This window comes from Nicotiana tabacum, chromosome 20 (assembly GCF_000715075.1).
Source record: "Nicotiana tabacum cultivar K326 chromosome 20, ASM71507v2, whole genome shotgun sequence".
In the NCBI taxonomy this organism is placed as follows: Eukaryota; Viridiplantae; Streptophyta; class Magnoliopsida; order Solanales; family Solanaceae; genus Nicotiana; species Nicotiana tabacum.
Genome location: NC_134099.1, coordinates 120,922,837 through 120,941,873, shown reverse-complemented (window position 1 = coordinate 120,941,873; position 19,037 = coordinate 120,922,837). Strand labels below are relative to the sequence as shown.

Sequence of the window (19,037 nt, the reverse complement as noted above, 5' to 3'; positions counted from 1 at the left end):
TACAACTTCATTAAAGGACTTGCTTACTGCTGACACCAAGTGACCAAAATAAGTGGGTTCCAAAGCCTACAAGAAATAATCAACCATCTCACTTTCTTTCATCGGAGGGTCAACTCTCGCTGTTTGCTCTCTCCAACGGAATCGATATTCCCTGAAGCTCTCACCGGGCTTCTTCTCAATCTTTGTCAATGACAGACGGTCTGGGATAATTTCGAGATTGTACTAAAAATGGCAGGCAAAGGCTTGGGCCAAATCGTCCCATGTGTACCACCTGCTGTGATCTTGTCTGGTATACCATTCTAATGCCGATACACTCAAACTTTGGCTAAAATATGCCATCAACAATTTATCTCTTCCACCTGCTCCTCTCATCTTGCTATAAAATCCTCTTAAGTGTGCTACTGGATCACCATGTCTGTCTTATAGATCAAACTTGGGCATTTTGAACCCTGCTGGTAACTTAACATCTGGGAACAAACATAAATCTTTATAGGCCACACTTACTTGACCTCCCAACCCCCTCATATCTCTGAATGATTGTTCTAAGCTTTTAACCTTTCTAATCATCTTCATGCTCGGAATTTTTAGGGGGCTTCTCGGTTTCTGCCGAGAGATCAAGATGAGGGGTGTAAGAATATGGTTCTGGAACTTTGAAGGTGGGTTCAGGGGGATAGTACTGGTTATCGTGAGTTTGGAATAGAGGTTCACTGGAAGATCGATGTAATATAGCAGGTGGAGGTGCCACAAAAATGGGTGTAATTGGTGGGGGAGGGTATGAGACCTGTTTGGGTGATGGAGCTTGAGAAGTATGGGAAGTGGCGCCATAACATTGTTGGTAGAGGGGAAAGGCTGGAGATGAGTTCACAATGGGAGGATCCGGAGGTTGGGCTGATGGTGGGATATAAGCAGGGTTGGCGGGATAAACTGGTGGTGGATGCCCCTTTGCCCAGGCTTGGTACATTTCAGCCATCTACTGCTTTAGCTTATGCATCTCTTCCTTCATTGCATTAAAATCCAGTTCTTCCATCTCTTTTGACGGGTCAACAATACTTGTCTCCAGTTCTTGGTTGGCCATATTCATCCTGTCTTTTGATTGGGTGTTGTATGAGTGAGTTTCCAGAATGCCAATCAACTAACCACATGCCTGAACTCAATACATCAACAACAACCTTGTTAGTGGTTAGGGCTTTAACAGATTGGTAATCGCACATTTGGGGAATGAATGCACCTAAGCAGTTAACCATTTCTATCATGCATTTGATCGGTTGCTTGCGTCATCCCGGCTTTTCCTTTTGCAACTTCTTCCTTCCCTTTTCCATTCTGGCCTTTTCTTTTGTTTTTATCCTCTCATTTCTCTCTTGTTTTGCCATTGCTTCTTTCTCTTATTCTCTCTCTTTTTCTTTTCTTCTTCTTTTTTCTTCTTTTTCCCTCTCTTTTTTTCCTCTTTTTTTTCCTTTCTTCTTCCTTTTTCTCTTTTGGTTATGGTCGAATCCTATGGAGATTGCCTACGTATCATGACCCCGCATGAATCAGACCGAGCGTAGTTCTGGGAGATGAGTACGAAAGTAAATAATAAAACAATTTTTGGAATCTTCAATTTTATAAAAAGCAAACGTTTTGATTACAAAGGCTCAACACTAATAGACTCCAAGAGAAACTAACAGACGCTGAGGAAGAGATGAAATACAAACCCCAAAATCAAACTATCATACTTCGACAGAAGACAATGCAGACTTAAACACAATTGACAGACTCTGGCAAAAGAAAATACAAACTTAACACAACTGACAGACTCTAACGGAAAAGGAAATACATACTCAAATGCGAAATCATAAATACATCAATGCTCCTGGTGCTCACGGGGCATCATTCGGTCTCGCCGCGGGCCTATATGCAAGATCCCTTTAAAGTCAGTCCAAGTCATTCATTATCTGTTTAACAAATGTCATCACTACCGCAGGTAGTGCGAGTCATATCCTCATAGATTTGGCACTTCATAACGATGTAATCTTCGATGTTTCTAATTCTCTCTCTTATGACATCTTTTTCTTGTAACAAACTCCCAATCTGCTGGGCCCTGGCTTCCAAAGTCTGCTATGCCACATGATTCTGCTCCTAAGGTTGTTGCAAATCTATTTCTAATTGCGCCAATACTGTATAACAATGTTCTCTTTCAGCCTTGAAATCTTTCACCTGTTTGATCATTTTGTTTTCTGTGGCGATGGCCCTTTTCTTTAATCCTGCGATTTCATTATCGTACTTTTCTTTCAACTGCTTAACCAAGTGCGCTCGTTCATCTGCGTTCTTAGCCAATTGCTTTCGAGCCCTAGCTAGTTCACCTTCTGCTTTGTTCAAATCAAAACTATAGTAATTCACTTTCTGCCTCTGGTTATTTATGAGTTTTTCATCTTTGGCACTTCGGGCGGGGTTTTCTGCTGCTATTTTCATTTTCTGAATTTGGGCTCGAAGGGCCTCATTTTCTTTGGCTAGCCTTTTCTTTTCTCCTTCGTCCGCCGCGACTTGCAAGCCACTCTCAAATTGAAGCTCTCTAACTTGCTTTTCCAGTTTTCCTATTGTGGTCCTGTACTCATTCTCCTTAGCCAACCAAGCCCACTGTTCTTGCGACGCCTCAACAAATTCCTGAATGTGAGGCTTTTTGGCTGGTCTTTCTGGTTCGGCCCTTGCAGTGTTCTTCTTTCTATACCAGACAAGATAGGTGGGTAAGACTTTGCCTCTAGATAGGTCACGCACTAGAGTGTTCACCGTCAAATACTGGCATTCATTCCAAATAGAACGAACTGTTTCTTCATGAAATTGGCCATCGGAACTAACCTCGACTGCATAAACGCTAAGATCTTCATCTGGGTGCATCACCTGACACCTTCCCAATTGTCTCATCACCCGGTAAGGAGCGTAGAGCTGAATACCTCGCAGACCCATTAGGAGGAAGTAAGGACCAGTGCGGGCATATATACAATCTCTTCAACAGGAAGCCAACCCAATGTCCATTCTATTTGTCCTGCAGTAATGGAACGAAGGCGGGATACCCAATCTCCAAACCACTCTGGCAGCTTGAACCCTGAAATCCTTGTGTCAAACTCTTTAATGTAACTTTTCTTTGTAGATCCATAGCTCATATACTGAGGGCGGTGACACAGGTGCTCAATCATCCACATTTGTAATAGCAAATTGCATCCCTCAAAGAAACCTGCCCCAGCTTTACAAGTTGTGAGAGCTCGGTACATCTCAGACACTATCATAGGGGCAAGAATGCTTTTGGCGTTGGTAATCAAGACCTTGACGACTCTAGCCACCCGCAAATCGATATTCCTGTCTTTTTGGGGAAACACCACAAGGCCGAGGAAAGTTACCATGAAGGCGCAACGCCTATGCTCATCCTATTTTGTTTGGTTTCCTTTGCTACAAACCCCGCTTTCCAGATCGTTGAACACTCCCACATGCCCGTACCTCTGAATATAAAGCGTAGAGTGGAAAAATTAGCCTCCAACTCGGCGTACAGGACTCCCTTGCTTATCTTTAACAAATTCATGAATTTGTGAGAGTTAACGGCTCTTGGAGCGATCAGGTACTTATGCCTCAGCCCTTCAGTACTTCCCATATAACCTGCTATCTTTTCCAAGGTTGGGGTGAGTTCAAAATCCGAAAAGTGAAATACGTTATGGGTCGGGTCCCAAAACGTAACCAAAGTCTTTATGACATCTCCTCTGGGTATGATTTTTAACAACTCGGTGCGACCTCCCAAATGGAGATTGACTTTATCTTGCTCCGATTTTTCCAGATCCTCCCACTACATATGCAACTCCAAAGGGATCTTGTTCATGACTGCTATCGGCAAACTTGGACTCGTGCTCATTCTACAAATTTATTAGGGTGATTAAGCAAAACTCAAGACTCATTTGACTCAAAGACAAAATTGACACCTTTTTCCCTCTTGTCATTTTTAAAAAAAATAAATCCGATTTTGCAAATACGGCCTTTCAGCACCTCGAAGACGAAGATTTTAAGGTTGTGTTGGCTAACCGGTGAAAACCTTGAAAAATGACCACAGACGGCTGTTCATGCAAAAGCAGCCTTCCGGTGCCCTTTTAGGGACATTCGGCTATTTCTGAGAAGAATGACATTACCCTAATTATTTTCAATAAAAGTAAAATTTTTGTTCTTTTGGGCCATTTTTGCAAAAAGGAAGTTGGACCCGATGGGGGTTGCCTATGCATCCCACATCCGATGGGAATCAAACTGGCATAGTTCGGGCAAATAAAACGGACTATTTTTGAAAACCAAACTTTCTTCTTATTTTTTTTTCTTTTTTCAATTCGTTTTTCTCCTCTTTTCTTTCAAAAATTCGGCAGAGTTTCGGCGCTATTTGGACACTGGTTTTTCTTAAAACAGGTGATTAACTCTCTTAACCCTCTACACTATTACTTCTTTTCCAAACTCTCTCCTTTTATTCAAAAGCCGGTCAGCATGCAAATCCGAAGCAAATAAATGCACAAGTAGCAAGTAAGATGCATCAGGATGGTCTTTTTATTTCGGGTGCACCTGTCCTAGACAGACCCAACCCCTGTGTTGAGTCTCCAAAGTCAAAAATGCACATGATGCAAACAAATGTTCCTACTAGGGATCCGGCATGAGGTATTGTTATACTAGGTTTTAAAACCCTGGGTTTATTTGTTCTAGACCTGGCTTACCTAAGCGGACAACATGAGCCGGGAGGGGGCTGCGTACCGGTAATCAAAAGATCATCCGGCTTTGCAACTTGTCCGAACCTCGTTCTATTTGGGATATGACACTAACAGAAAGAAGTCACGACCAACGTACACTCCTCAAGAGAGAGAATAGAGGGATTTCTTAGCAGTTTATATATACAGTTCAAATAATATCACAGCGGTAAAAGCAACAATTAGCACATTAGGCCCAAACATATGATATAATCAGATAATAAATAAAGCCAAAACAATAACAATTATTCTAAGCTCAAATTCTTGAACCCTGAACCAGAGATTCTGGGTTCGATCCCCAGCAGAGTCGCCAGAGCTGTCACGCCTCCTCTTTACCTACACCCCCGGGAAGGGTGTATAAAGGGAGTTTTTTTCCAACTTAAAGTGACAATCGAAACGGGATTATTTTATTTAAAATCAGAGTCGCCACTTGGGATAAATTTATGGTGTCCCAAGTCACCGGTTGAATCCCGAATCGAGGAAAGGGTTGACTCTGTTCAACAGTCCACGAACCAGAAATCCGAGTAAGGAATTCTGTTAACCCGGGAGAAGGTGTTAGACATTCCCGAGTTCCGTGGTTCTAGCATGGTCGCTCAACTGTTATATTCGGCTTAATTATCTGATTTTAATACATGTTTTAGCCTATGGTTCAATTTTAACTTCACCGCTTCTATTCATTTTAAAGAAAATTGCAACGTTATTAGAACACGTCTCAAACCACGTCACATAAATGCACCCATGATTTTTCCATATTTTAACATCGTTGAGATTTGGATTTGGGTCACATAAATGCGCACCCGAATTTAGGAATGTAATATTATGAAACTAACGCGCCTAAGCAATTACGAGCTGTTAACTTTGCGAGGGCCATGGAAATTTGCTAAATGACATGCCTCGAGTTCTAAGAATTTTAAAAGAAAACAATTAAATGAGGGCCACACATTTAAGATTTTATTTGGCGCGGCGCACCTCAATTCCATTTTTAAAGGATATTCAAGCTAAAATTCGGAGGGCCATAAACTACTTGTCTTATCTAGTATAGCTCACCTCCCAATTATTTAATAGTCTAATTAATTAACACTAAAAAGGCAAAGAAATGTTTATTTCAAAACTAATTGAGGACTTATGTGAGTAGAGGAACAATTGGGCAAAGGGATTGACCCATCGCCAATCGTGCAGATGGCCCAATAGAAAAAAGAATAATTTAAACCCCAATTCGGAAGGGATTGTCCAGTTTTGGGCCCAAGGACGAGCCCAAATTCCGCTGGCTCTACAGCCACCCAATGCATAACCTCAACATCGAATCCCCATGATGCCTGAAACGGCCAATATTCCATGCAAATGTCAAATGAATGAGGACATCAATATTTATTGGGTTTAAACTTGAGCGCAGATGCAAGCCCTATTGTTGAAACCACGCCAGGCCCCAATTTGAAGAAATTGCAGTTGAAAAGAGGGACTCAAGATCGAGTCCCTGAAGGCATCAACTTTTCGCATAGAAAAAGAAAGTTGATCATTGGTTTAAACACCAAACACACAGCTTCATTTTTGATCATTAAACTATATGCAATCTTAAATCTTTAAGCCTCAAACTAGTTTTAAGCATTGTGATGAAATAAAACTCAAAGAATTGGGGAAAAAAATGTTCTCAAACTACTAAAGAATCCCATTTACTCATAACTAACTAACTGCTGAAACAACAATTACCAGTAAAACAACAGCCAATTCGAAACCACCTGCCAAGCTCAAACACACTCACATGATACTCCAAATTTTAAACTTAAACCAACATTGAAAACATGGTAACAGAACCCTTAAAACACTTTAAAAGATCAATACTATTATACGATTAACCTTTCATGATTTTCATGCTTCACGAGTGACAAGAGTCCAATTATTATAGCATACCTAAAACTACTAAAGGCAATATCAAACTTGCATCTACAGATAGCAGTAGAACCTGACAATTCTAAAATACCCTACACTTAACTAAAAGGGATTACAAGAAAAGTTTAACCTATATTAAATCTAAAACAACAAAATAAGGTCCAAATACATCAAGATTTTAACAGTCCATAATTAATTAAAACTTGAGAATTTGGCTACTCCAACAGAAAAAAACACAAACTACATCATGGGTCAAATAAACAAGACATAAATATCGTGAAAGAAAAACAGCTTTGGCACAAAGAGAACTGCTGCTAAGATTTTAAAGACTGCCTTCATTCTATCTTCAAACTGGAGTTTACATCACGAAGGATTCAAAATTTATACCTGGAATTTGCAACAGAATAGGAGAAGGATAGTCAACAACAGTAACACAAAGCAGCAGCAAATGAATTAACCCAGAAATAACCGAGGTAAAAACAGCTTTGAAACAAGTTTGAACCCTCAGAACTCTCAAACAATACCCATAAATTAAAAGCAACCAAAACTTGAAACAAATCTCTTGAAAATCAACCAAAACTCAAGTCATTTTAACCCTTGATTATCCAGAGATGATTTCAGAAGTAGGAGCCTCAAAGATTACCAAATTTTCTCAATGGAATAGTGTTTTACTAACTATTTTTCAGCCGTTATGCTTTTGTTTTTTGGATTTTTTGCTCTTGAAGTCTATCAAAGTAGTAAATTTTTTGCAACTTCTGTATTTTTAGATTTCCAACCTTTAAAATCTGCCTTGAGCTCTAAGTAACAATGCCTTTATAGGCAAGCTACTAGGGTTGCAGAAATAAGCTAAGTTTTGCACATAAATCCTTTTGAAGTTTTCATTTTAGATTAGAAGCCCCTAGTGTAAACCTCAGAATTTCAAAATAGCCCCCACCCCAGCTTCTAGGAAGCTTCCTAGTTCAGTTATACAAGATTCCCAAGCCTAGACTACCCAAATTACCCCTTAATAACCCTATTATTACCTCTGAAAACCAGACCCAAAAATGGGTCAGAATTGACCCAATAACCCAAACCAATTTGGACGGGCTGCTCTTTGCCAAATGGACCCGAGACCCAAAACCCAAACGAACACTTATCTATTTGAAGAGAAAATTTGCAAGCCATGATAACATGAAATGATTTCAAAGCAAACTGACTAAATTTCTGATCAATTAACACGACTAGACATGGAATTAAATAAGTTGAAATAACCTAATTTAAACTAACTTGGGTGACTAAACAGAAAGGCAAGATCGGAGAATTAGCCATGCTATTAACACAACGGACTAAAGAAATCAGAAAACAGGCTTTCACGAAGAAGAGAAAAACAGTGAATAAAAGACCAATTTAAACTCGAAAGATTAATCGAGTTTCAGCCAGATTAGTATAAGAAAACTAAGCTAAAGAAAAGGGGAAGGAGAAAGAGAATAAGACAGTAAAAGAAAGAGAAGACAAGAGGAGAAAGGAGCTTACAGATTCAGACTCGAAATCTATCGGAGACAAAGGACCTAACAAAACTAATGTCGATCGTTTGAATCCAAACTTCAAAACTCGAAGAACAGTGCCCTATGACCATGCATGTACCAGGTCCGATAGAAAATGATTTTTGAACTTTCAGGGCTCGAACTCAGATTTAGGATTCGAGAAGCTCCGGCAAGATTCGAGGGAAACAGAGTGAGGATTTGGCATGAGGGGGTCGTGGTGGCTATGTGGTGTTAATTTGGGGTTATTCGGGTGAGTTGGAGTTTTGGTCTTCCTCTTCGATTCAAGATTCGAAGAGTTATGTTAGGATTCGAGGGAGGGGTTTTGGAGATTTGGGAAGAGGAGATGGAGGGGAGTCTATGGCATTAAATTGGGGTCGATTGGAGTACCGCCGCCGGCAGAGACGATTTCCGGCAGACGGTTCCGGCGGAGGCAATGAGGTCTGGTGAAGGAGATGAGAGGGGGTAGGGGGCTATTTGGACACTTATATATCACTATGAGGTTAGTTCTGGACCGTTAGATTAACTAACCTCGACGGTCGAGATCAAAGGATGGCAAAACGACGTCGTTTCTAGTGAAGGGGGAACCAGACCGGGTTGAGGCGCAGGTTTGGGCCGGGTTTCGGGTGGTTTGGACGGATTTCACACTGGGCCTGGGAAGAATTAATATAAGTGGCCCAAAATCAGCTCCTCTCAATTCTTTCCTTTTCTCATTAATTCATTTTCTTCAAAATTCTTTTCTTTTTCTTCTTCTTTTTCCATAATTAAAATTAAAACCTGAATTAAATCCAATTAACCTTAAAAATACTAATAAAAATTATCACGTTTAATTAAAAACAAACTAAAAGAAAAACTACTCAAAATCAAAGTAAAAATCCAAAGGTGCAAATTAAACTATTTTTGTGATTTTCCCTTTTTATAAAACAATTTAATTACTAAATAATTCTTAAAATGAAAAATTAACTCCTAAATGCACATGCAACGCATTTTTTGTATTTTTTACTAATTAAAATGCACAAACAAAAATGCAAACAATTAACAGAAAATGCCACAAAAATTCACAAAATTGCAAACACTGAAAGAAATTATTTTGTTTTGAAGTTATGGGAGTAATTGATATATAGGGCAAAAATCACGTGCTCACACATAGGTAGTGAGGTTTCCAATCAGTTCATCCAGCTTGAGGGTATCAATGTTCTTAGATTCCTGAATAGCAGTAATTTTGCTTTCCCAAGTCACTGGTAAGACTCTTGTTAAGATTTTCTCAACCTTGTCTTCTTTGAGGATAATTCTCCCAAGAGATTTAAGTTCATTGGTTAGTGTTGTGAACCTTGTGTACATCTCCTGGATAGATTCTCCTTCTTTCATAGTGAAATTCTCATATTAAGAATATAGCAGTGTTCCTCTTGATCTCTTCACTTGAGGAGTTCCTTCATGGGCCACTTGTAAGGTGTCCCATATTTCCTTGGTAGTGGTACAACTTTGAATCCTGCTGTACTCGTCTGGACCCAGTCCACACACAAACCATTTCTTGGCCTTGGCATTCTTCTCCCATTTCTTCAAATCTTCAGCAGTGCAATCAGCTTTTGTCTTTGGCACATCCACTCCTTCAGCATACTTCTTTGTAGTTGCCAGGGGACCATCAGTGTATATGTCCCAGAGTTCATAGTATTCTCCTATGATGTGATCTCTCATCCTGTTCTTCCACTAAGAATAGTACTGACCATTAAAGAGTGGAGGCCTAGCAGTGGATTGCCCTTCCCAGTTTTCAGGTGGTGCGCTCATTTTGATCTTTTCCTAAGGTGTTAGCCTCTTCAAGGATAACCTGTTTTGATACCAATTGATGTTTTAAGCGTCAATACCACACAAGCGGGGGGGGGGGGGGGGGTGATTTGTGTGGCACCCAATTTTTGCTTAACTGAACTGTAGAAGAACCTGGTTCTTCTAGGTGTTCCAACTACTACTGTTTGAGGAATAATAAATATAGAAAATAAAGAACACATCAATTTTACGTGTAAAACACCTGTCTCAAAAGGTGAAAAAACCACGACCTACTACTCAATAGGATTTTCCCAAACTTCCACTAAAATCACTGAGTCAAAACAACATTTACAAAAACTCTTTGTAAGCCTAAGGATTAACTCTAATTCCGTTGTGGCACACAACCTCAACTGTTGTGACAACTTCAAGTTAGCTATAACTTGAACACTCTAGGTACCTAATACAAATGCTTCTATGAAAGTTGAAAGGTACAATGTTAAATCACCTACTACAATTGAACTAGAATAAAAGGTAGATACAATGGAACTGGTCCTTCAATCTCGTTCAAGTAGCTTCAGGATTGAACACTCAAATCACACATAAATTGCTTGCAAAATCCCCTTGCTCTTTTGCTCTCAATTTAAGTTTAGCTTCTACTTATGTGCATTACCTATAAAAGAGAACAACACTGACGTTAATAGGTTAGTAATCAGAGTTTGAGTGGGATTCAATTGCTACTATTCTATCGTAGAAGAGTTCATGATGATCTCAAACTCTAACGCTATCTTCATCCTAAACTGTGTTCTCTTCATGTAAGGAGTCTTTCTCTCCTTATCCAATATGCAACCTTTTCGATCATATCAAGAGATATTGCAGCTTGATCAGTTAGACTTATCTCCTTCACGTGCATCTCACATGTACAAGCTAATCATGACTGTGCTTCTCAAGATGGACCTGGTCCATGTTTGAGTTCTTTTGTCAGTCTTCAAAACATCACATGCTCTTGAGCCAACAGGATACGTATACACACTAAGTAAACCAGGTTTATGTGTAGTTATATCCTCTTCCGAAGAAGGGATCTCTACTTGTACTGCCTCTCCCCAGCGGCAATCTATTTTCACCTTTTTTGTGTCAGTTATTAGACTAATGTACCGAGACATGGGCTCGCATTGGCCCAGTACTGAAGAAGGTTTATCAATTTTGAAATCGAGGGATGTATCGAAGGTCCCAGGAACACACTCCTCGACGTTGGGAGGCACTACCTTTTTGCTCTTAGACGAGCGTGATGAAGAAGGGGCTTCCCCTTTTTGGGGTACTGTTTTAGAAGTTTTTTCCATGGTCGTAACAAAAGTTTCAAGGCAAGTTGACAAAGAAGTGAACACAGAAGAAGGGTGAAGGCAAGAAACTGTTAACGAAGATTTGAAGATTTGAAGATGTTGCAAAGGTTTGAAAGGTAGGGAATTAGAGTATTTATAAGTCACTTGGAGGAATTGAAAGGGTGACTAATAGCGGTTCGTGGGATTTTCGAGAATCGTGTTTGATAAGACCCATGTACAACTTTTTTGTCACGCCATTTAATGATCTCACGTGGCTGACGTCATAATGGGGGTATCGAAGAGGCAAGAACTCAAGATCGTTTCTTATCATTTCATTCTAAGAAACGTGGAGACTATCTGTATATGACCAAAATTGGGGAGTTCGACTTTGGGGATACTATGCCGTTCCACGCCTAACCTCGAGAAGCCCAAAGCAAAACGTGAGGTACGACCCCGAGGTATGTCCCTCGAGGGAGCACATTGAAGGCTCACTATGGTTGATCTCAGAGCAATACAATCGATGATCATCATGGAAAGGCGGAAAAATTCTCAAATACACGTGTTTAGAGCTGATTAGGTCTGCAAGAATAATACAAATCCGTACTAAGTTATTATACAGCTGTACCAATAGCATTTCCTCGTTATTATTAGACATGTACTATGTTGAGGTTCCCCTCCTATATGAAGGGGACCCTTATCATTTTGTAGAGAAAAAACAACATTGAATACAACAGAACATTCTCTGCATTTCTTGCTTAAACGTGCTCAACGACTACTCTACATATTTATTGCTTGTTTGTTCATTATTCATCCCTTGCTCATTTATTGTTCATCATTGTTCATTTATTGTTCTTCATTTATTGCTCATCATCATCCTTTAAAGGCTGCCCTCGAGGTCCCATATCGTTGAGCTCGAGGCCCTCAACCTTGGAACCACTCGGGTTTGCTTATCATTTCTTGCTCATTTACACTTAGCATTATTCACCTAACAACTAGTATTAAGATAAATCACATATTTTTAGAACCATAAATTAAATATAATTGTTAATACCATTTTCAAGGTAAACGGAGGAGTAATATGTTTCACTCCGATTAACATTAATGCGAGTTTCTTATTATAGCAACCACTCTCATATTTGGCTATGTTCTAGCAATTAGATTTGCTTAATATGTTGGCAGAGCATTTGAAACAGTTACAAATATAATTCTTTACTCATACTTGCATAAAAAGTAAATTGTGACAAAAATAGCCTCGAGAAAGTAAAACATTGTTTTCATCCGATTCTCTTTCTCTCTTTTCTCCCCTTTCTCTAGCTTCCTAATAAATGCTCTTTGACTTTTTGTATTTACGCAGTTGGGTGGGAAATATCGTTGGGCCATTAGACCTGCTTAATAAGAAATGTTTTTATTTCTGGTGTAAGATCATGAACAAACAAAGAATGAAAAGGAATGATGGGTAATGAAACCGAATATATGAAACTAGACATTTGTGAAACAAAAGTGATTAAGAGAGTATGCTATAAGATGAACAAAGAATGAAAAGGATAAACGATTTCTTATTCATGCAAACATAAATTAAAAGGAAAATGCCAAACAGAGAGAAATCTGTTTTGAAAGAGTTGACAATCAAGCCACTCCTCCATTATGCATCACATTCTTCTCGTTTCAGTTGGAACCAATAAAAGAAATTAAAAAGAAAGGATAAAATTAGTAATAGAAAATGAAATTTGATTTTAAAAACTCGACTAGTTACAACTTGTTTCTATTCTTAGGTAAGTTTGAAAAATAATCCAAAGCATAGTTGACAAAAATACAACGGTTTCATACAAGGCAACTCGATCGGTCGAAATAGCTGGCTTAACTTCTGTCCTAAAGCTAGAGGTATATGAATTAAAAACCATTCAAACATAACTCACTCTTGAACAAATCATGACTCAAACACGGAAGATAAGCAAGGATTCTACAGTGAGTAAATCCAAATCTTCTCTCACTCTCTAAAATAGATTTACCATAATCACGTTGGTTTCCCTGATTTCATATATTTTTTCTTCTTTACTTCTCTTTTTATTCCCACATATATAATTTCTGGCAACGTATCAGTAGCGGATGCAGCGTATAACCTACGGGTTCAACTGAACTCATAACTTTTGATGCGGAGTAAAATTTTGTATATAAAAATTTATTAAAATTGCAAAAATAGTAGATATGAACCCATAAATTTAAAAATACAATGAGTTCAATATTAAAAGCCTTAAAATTGAACCCACAAGATTTAAATCCTGGATCCGCCTCTGCAACGTATCATACCCTAAAACATAATTCATTAAAAAAATATAGTCATAACATGTTCAAAGTCATGAGTTCTACATGTCAAGGATCGGAATATTACAAGATAATGTCTCAAAACATTACGTAGCAATAAAATTTCCTTCTCTCCCTCTTAATAATGAATCCATTTAGGCAAAGCTCTTAACATTTTCTTGATACTATTTCTAGTGAGCAGCATTTAATTCTGTTGTTTGTCAACTACTGTTAGTTCTTTATTCTACCATACCATTATAAATTCCGTTGAACAAGAGAATAACCCTTTACAGAGCAGAGCTAAGAGGGTTAAAAACAAAAAAAGGATCAAAAATTATGTTCTAAGATGATGGCTGGAGAAGTTGTTATGAGAACACACACTTTGAGTTTCATAGTTGTTGCCACCTTCCTCCATTACGTAGCTTTTGCTAACCACTATCATTTCATCGTAAGCAGTTACATATTATTATCAGCTTCTTTATTAATTAATAATCCTTATGTGAATTAATTAACGTTGTATGGCATGGTAGGTTAAAGAAGCTTCGTTCGAAAGGCTATGCAAATCAAAGGAAATTCTAACTGTGAACGGCAAGTTTCCAGGGCCGACCCTCTATGCTCACAAAGGATCTACTCTTATTGTTGATGTCTATAACAAAGGAAAGTACAATCTCACTATTCACTGGTAAATATATTCCAGTTTTCTTTGAATTTTTTACTTTGGTGCACCCTATATATATACCCTTTTAATTTTGTTCTTTTCAACCTTTGGTGATTTTACTTTCAAAATATATATACCAGGCATGGAGTGAAACAACCACGGAATTCCTGGTCAGATGGCCCTGAATATATCACCCAGTGTCCAATTCAACCGGGCTCTAAATTCAGACAAAAAATAATACTTTCTGATGAAGAAGGTACTATTTGGTGGCACGCGCACAGCGCTTGGGCGCGTGCCACAGTTCATGGCGCCATTGTTGTTTACCCCAAGCCCGGAACTAGTTATCCTTTTCCCAAGCCTCATGCTGAAATACCAATTATTTTAGGTACAACTATAAATCGTCCTTCTATATACATCTTATTTTAATCGAATACGTATAAATTTATATTCATTCTTACAAATTTTACAAATTCGCGTCTACTTTAATTTGATTCTCAGGTGAGTGGTGGAAGGACAGTGTTGTGGATGTTTTAAAGGAATTTACTGCCTCAGGAGGTCAGCCTATGAACTCTGATGCTTTTATGATTAATGGTCAGCCTGGTGATTTTTACCCATGTTCAAAACATGGTAGGTACCCCATTGCTATCACAAAGTTATTGACATTGTTCTTTAATTACAAGTTTCTACACATTAATATTGCTTATATACTAAAATAAGAAAATTAAACAAACTTTGGCTATAGGATTATTCTTTGCATTGAAATACTCATCTTTTCCTTTTATTGGCTTCATGATAGTAACACCTTTGATTATTTATCCCTCACTATTTAATTGTTACCTGCCTCTAATAAAAACTTAGAGTTTAGCTTCATAGCATAATTTTTTTAATTACTATCAGATCACCTAAATGGTCGGTACCGGCCACTCGTTGATAAAAAGTGGGATTAATAATTAAAAAAAGGCTTGTTGCATGGTAATCAGGTTAAAATATAAGTGCTACGTAGTTAAAAATCTTTTATATTATACATATATTTAAGTTAAATTTACGCCATTCATTATTTTCCATTCTTTTCTTTTCTTTGTTTGAGCAGGAACTTTCAAGCTAGAAGTTAAGTCTGGGAAGACTTATCTGCTAAGAATTCTTAATGCTGCAATGAATGAAATTCTCTTTTTCGCGATTGCAAAGCACAAATTAACAGTGGTTGGAACAGATGGCAGCTACACAAAGCCATTGACAAGGGATTATATCGCGATAAGTCCTGGACAGACACTTGACTGCCTGTTTAAAGCCAATCAAGAACCTAATTTTTACTACATGGCTGCTAGAGCATATACTAATGGGACTAATGTCCAATTTGATAACACAACAACCACAGCCATTGTGAAATATGAAGGAAATTACTTGATTTCTTCACTGCCTTATTTACCTTCTTATGGTAACACACCTGCAGCTGTTAATTTCAGTGGCAGCCTAAGAAGTTTAGCTTCTAAACACCATCCGATATCCGTCCCACTTAAAGTGAAAACAAGGTTGGTTTCAACTGTTTCAATTAACTTATTGCCGTGTCCTATAAATGGTACAAATGTTACAACATGCCAAGGACCAAATGGGACACGATTATCGGCTAGTATGAACAACATAAGTTTTTTGACACCAACATATAACATACTAGAGGCCTATTATTATCACATTAAGGGCGTGTTTGGGACCAAATTTCCTAGTTTTCCACTATATGTATTTAATTACACTGCTGATGTCCTGCCTTTAGAGCTCAAGTTACCTGAATTCGGGACACAAGTGAAAGTGCTAGAGTATAATACAACAGTCGAGTTGGTACTTCAGGGGACTAATTTGGTCACTGGCTTAGACCATCCAATGCATCTTCATGGGTACAATTTTTACGTTGTTGGTTGGGGATTGGGAAATTTTGACGAAAAACAGGATCCTCAGAACTATAATCTTGTTGATCCTCCTCGAAGGAACACCGTTGCTATCCCTAGAAATGGTTGGATTGCTATTAGATTCAGGGCAGATAACCCAGGTAAGTCTTCCTCATAACGCATACTTGCATTATTATTTTTATTTAGAGCTTATTTTTAATTATACATTGATATCAGATCACCTAAAATATCTATAACCACAGGCTTAACTAGCTATCTATAATAAGTGAAACTAGTTTCTTGAAAAATAAGATAAACAATCTTCAGAACAGGTTAAATTACACTAATAAATGTAAAAATTGTTTACACAACCAGTGTAGATAAGTTAAATCCTTTTATTCATTGTGGAACTTATATCATGTTAACCCTTTGTTTTTTATTTCTTATTATTTTAGGAGTTTGGATTATGCATTGCCATATTGAGCGCCATCTTACATGGGGGATGCGGACAGTGTTTATAGTGAAAAATGGACACAGGCCAGAAGAACGCATTTTCTCTCCTCCTCAGGACATGCCACCTTGCTGATTTTTCTCACATATTATTAAAATATTTATATATGTGTTTATAATATAGTGATTATTTTATGGAAGGAAACTATCCTGATAAATAGTTTGTGGAATTATATTAGTATACCATTTGAACTGAAATTAATTGTTATGGTTTCATATGTAAATTTGCAACTTTTAAAGTGATTAAAGACATGAATATATGAGAATACTGTGGTTTTCCACATGATATCATTACGGAAGTCGTACACAAGTTTAAATTTCTTTTTTGTTTCCCATCTTAATTCGTGCTGTTATGCCAGCGGCCTTTTCTTTTTGGAACGTTAAATTAATTTTTTTTTTCATCCGCTAGGCAATCGCCTAGGACTAGTTTTTTATTAATAAAAGAAAAATAAAAATACAACAATTAGAAAAAGTATAAATAAGGGGGACAATAGCACCGGTATTGTTACCCATATGCCTTGGCTATATAATTACTCCTCTGCGCCTCACATTGCCTTATGATGGCAGCCTCATGTAGAGGTTCATGGTGTAGCTGCCAGCAACGTCTCACGAGAGCATATAATCTCATAGCCATGTGGATATTTTTCCAAAGGCATAGGACCAAGGCAACACTAACCGTGCTAAACCTTACCTTGCCAATCCTATTGAGGCAAAGAGAAAGCCTCATCTTCTAGCAAGTATGTAAAAAATAGGAACTTGAAAGTACCAAGTACTCTATGTTCGCCATATAGTTTATAACACACTCTATGACGCTACTACAAGTGATGATGCTTTGAAAATGATAAACTAAAACAATGTAGAAATTAGAATCTTGCCCCTCATTTATCAAACTTGTGAGTTCTTCAATTTGAACGTCGTTATCCTCTTTAACTGTCTTCAAAGTTCTTCATTTGTTGTCGTATCTATTGGACTTCGTAGATTTGGAGGAGGCAACCCCTTTTTTCTTTGCAGCTCTTATTGGGAGTTGCCTGAGTGCTATTTCTTGAGTCACCTTCTTTTTTCAGTTTTCTTAGAAGTGAAATCTCCAGTTGTAGCCGCCTCTTCCGGACAAGATTCAATCAAGTCATCCTCTTTTGCTTCTTCGGAGATGGCAACGCGTAAGTTGGCCTCAAGATTTTGATTAGCTTCATCTTGTATAACCATCCACAATGGTTCATGCCTCTTCAGTGTCTTTGCACTACTTGGTTCATGTCTGTTTGTCACTGAAAAATTCAGCTTCAGTCCGGTCATTTTTGAGTATGATGAGAATGCACTTTTGTGTGGTTTTGGACTGCCCAAAGCATCCAACAACTTTATGTCCTCCAACGAAATAGCAGGTATATCAGTTACCATTACTTTGGCTCCAGTCATGTTTGCATTAGACTGCTGCTGCCCAGTCGTGTTTGCATTGGACTGCTTCTGCCCAGTCTTGTTTGCATTGGACTGCTGTTGCCCAGGATTAGTATTAACATCAGCTGCAGTTGTTGTATGTTGCTGATGCTGGCTAGTCATTGTAACTGTTACAATTTTACTATCACCAATTGTTGACAAGGCATGTTCACCTTCAAATTCCCCATAGGAGTTAGCTGATTGAGAGGGGATATCAAACACAGATGTGTTCAATGTGACTAAAGGCTGTTTAAGCATGGTAGTATTCAACATCATTTCTTTTTTAACATCTTTGATGATTTGTTCTACTGGAGGATTGGAAAAGTGTAGTAAAGGTGCATTGAAACTATGGGCTTGGGTGTTTGTTAAATCTTTTCCCAGATTACTCAAAGAATTATTTCTTCGAGCACCTACTTTTTCAACCAAATCCAGCCTGCCTGGCCCTCCTCGATCATTGATGGAAATTGGAATTAGTTATTTGGGCATCCCACTATCATGTACACCTGCTGCATCAAGTTCATGGTCCACATCAGATGCAATAACCTCGAAAGAAATTGGACTGGAACCAATGTTGCAGTAAGTTTGTCGAACACCAGTGTTCTGCTGTTTTGCGGATGCCTGCTTCTTCGTAAGAGAATTCCTATTTGTTACCAAATTCCAATCCCCATTCTTTTTACTCCTATCAGTTCCCTTAGCACTTGTAGCATTTCTACTTGGCAAAACACCAGCCCCTTCCAGATCAAGCACAGCACCAGGTCTAACGTTAAATTAATTAATTAGCCGGTTATATAAATTTTAATGTAATCTATTTAATATTATTACAAAAGGACAAACATGAGAATTAGGGGTGTTCATAAAATAGGAATTTGCAGAAACAAACTATTGTTAAGTGGTTGTTGATTTTCTATAACTATCATATACATAATTTCTTCCTATAGCTACTATTTAATAGCGAAATTCGTCTAAAAAATAAGGGAGTCCAGCTGTGCAACTATAATTGTTGTATTCGCGCTACTGTATTCATGAATACAAATTCG

The 19,037-nt window shown here is 38.1% G+C and overlaps 1 protein-coding gene across 1 annotated transcript; it reads left to right on the top strand.

The window, feature by feature from the left end:
* The first annotated feature begins 13,703 nt into the window (after positions 1-13,703).
* LOC107829253 (laccase-15-like) lies at positions 13,704-16,820 on the top strand. Its single transcript, XM_016656730.2, has 6 exons — positions 13,704-13,972; positions 14,055-14,206; positions 14,323-14,567; positions 14,681-14,809; positions 15,273-16,223; positions 16,518-16,820. Exons 1-6 carry the CDS (start codon positions 13,871-13,873, stop codon positions 16,646-16,648), a joined length of 1,710 nt encoding a protein of 569 aa, XP_016512216.1. The 5' UTR covers positions 13,704-13,870; the 3' UTR covers positions 16,649-16,820.
* The last annotated feature ends 2,217 nt before the right edge of the window (positions 16,821-19,037 follow it).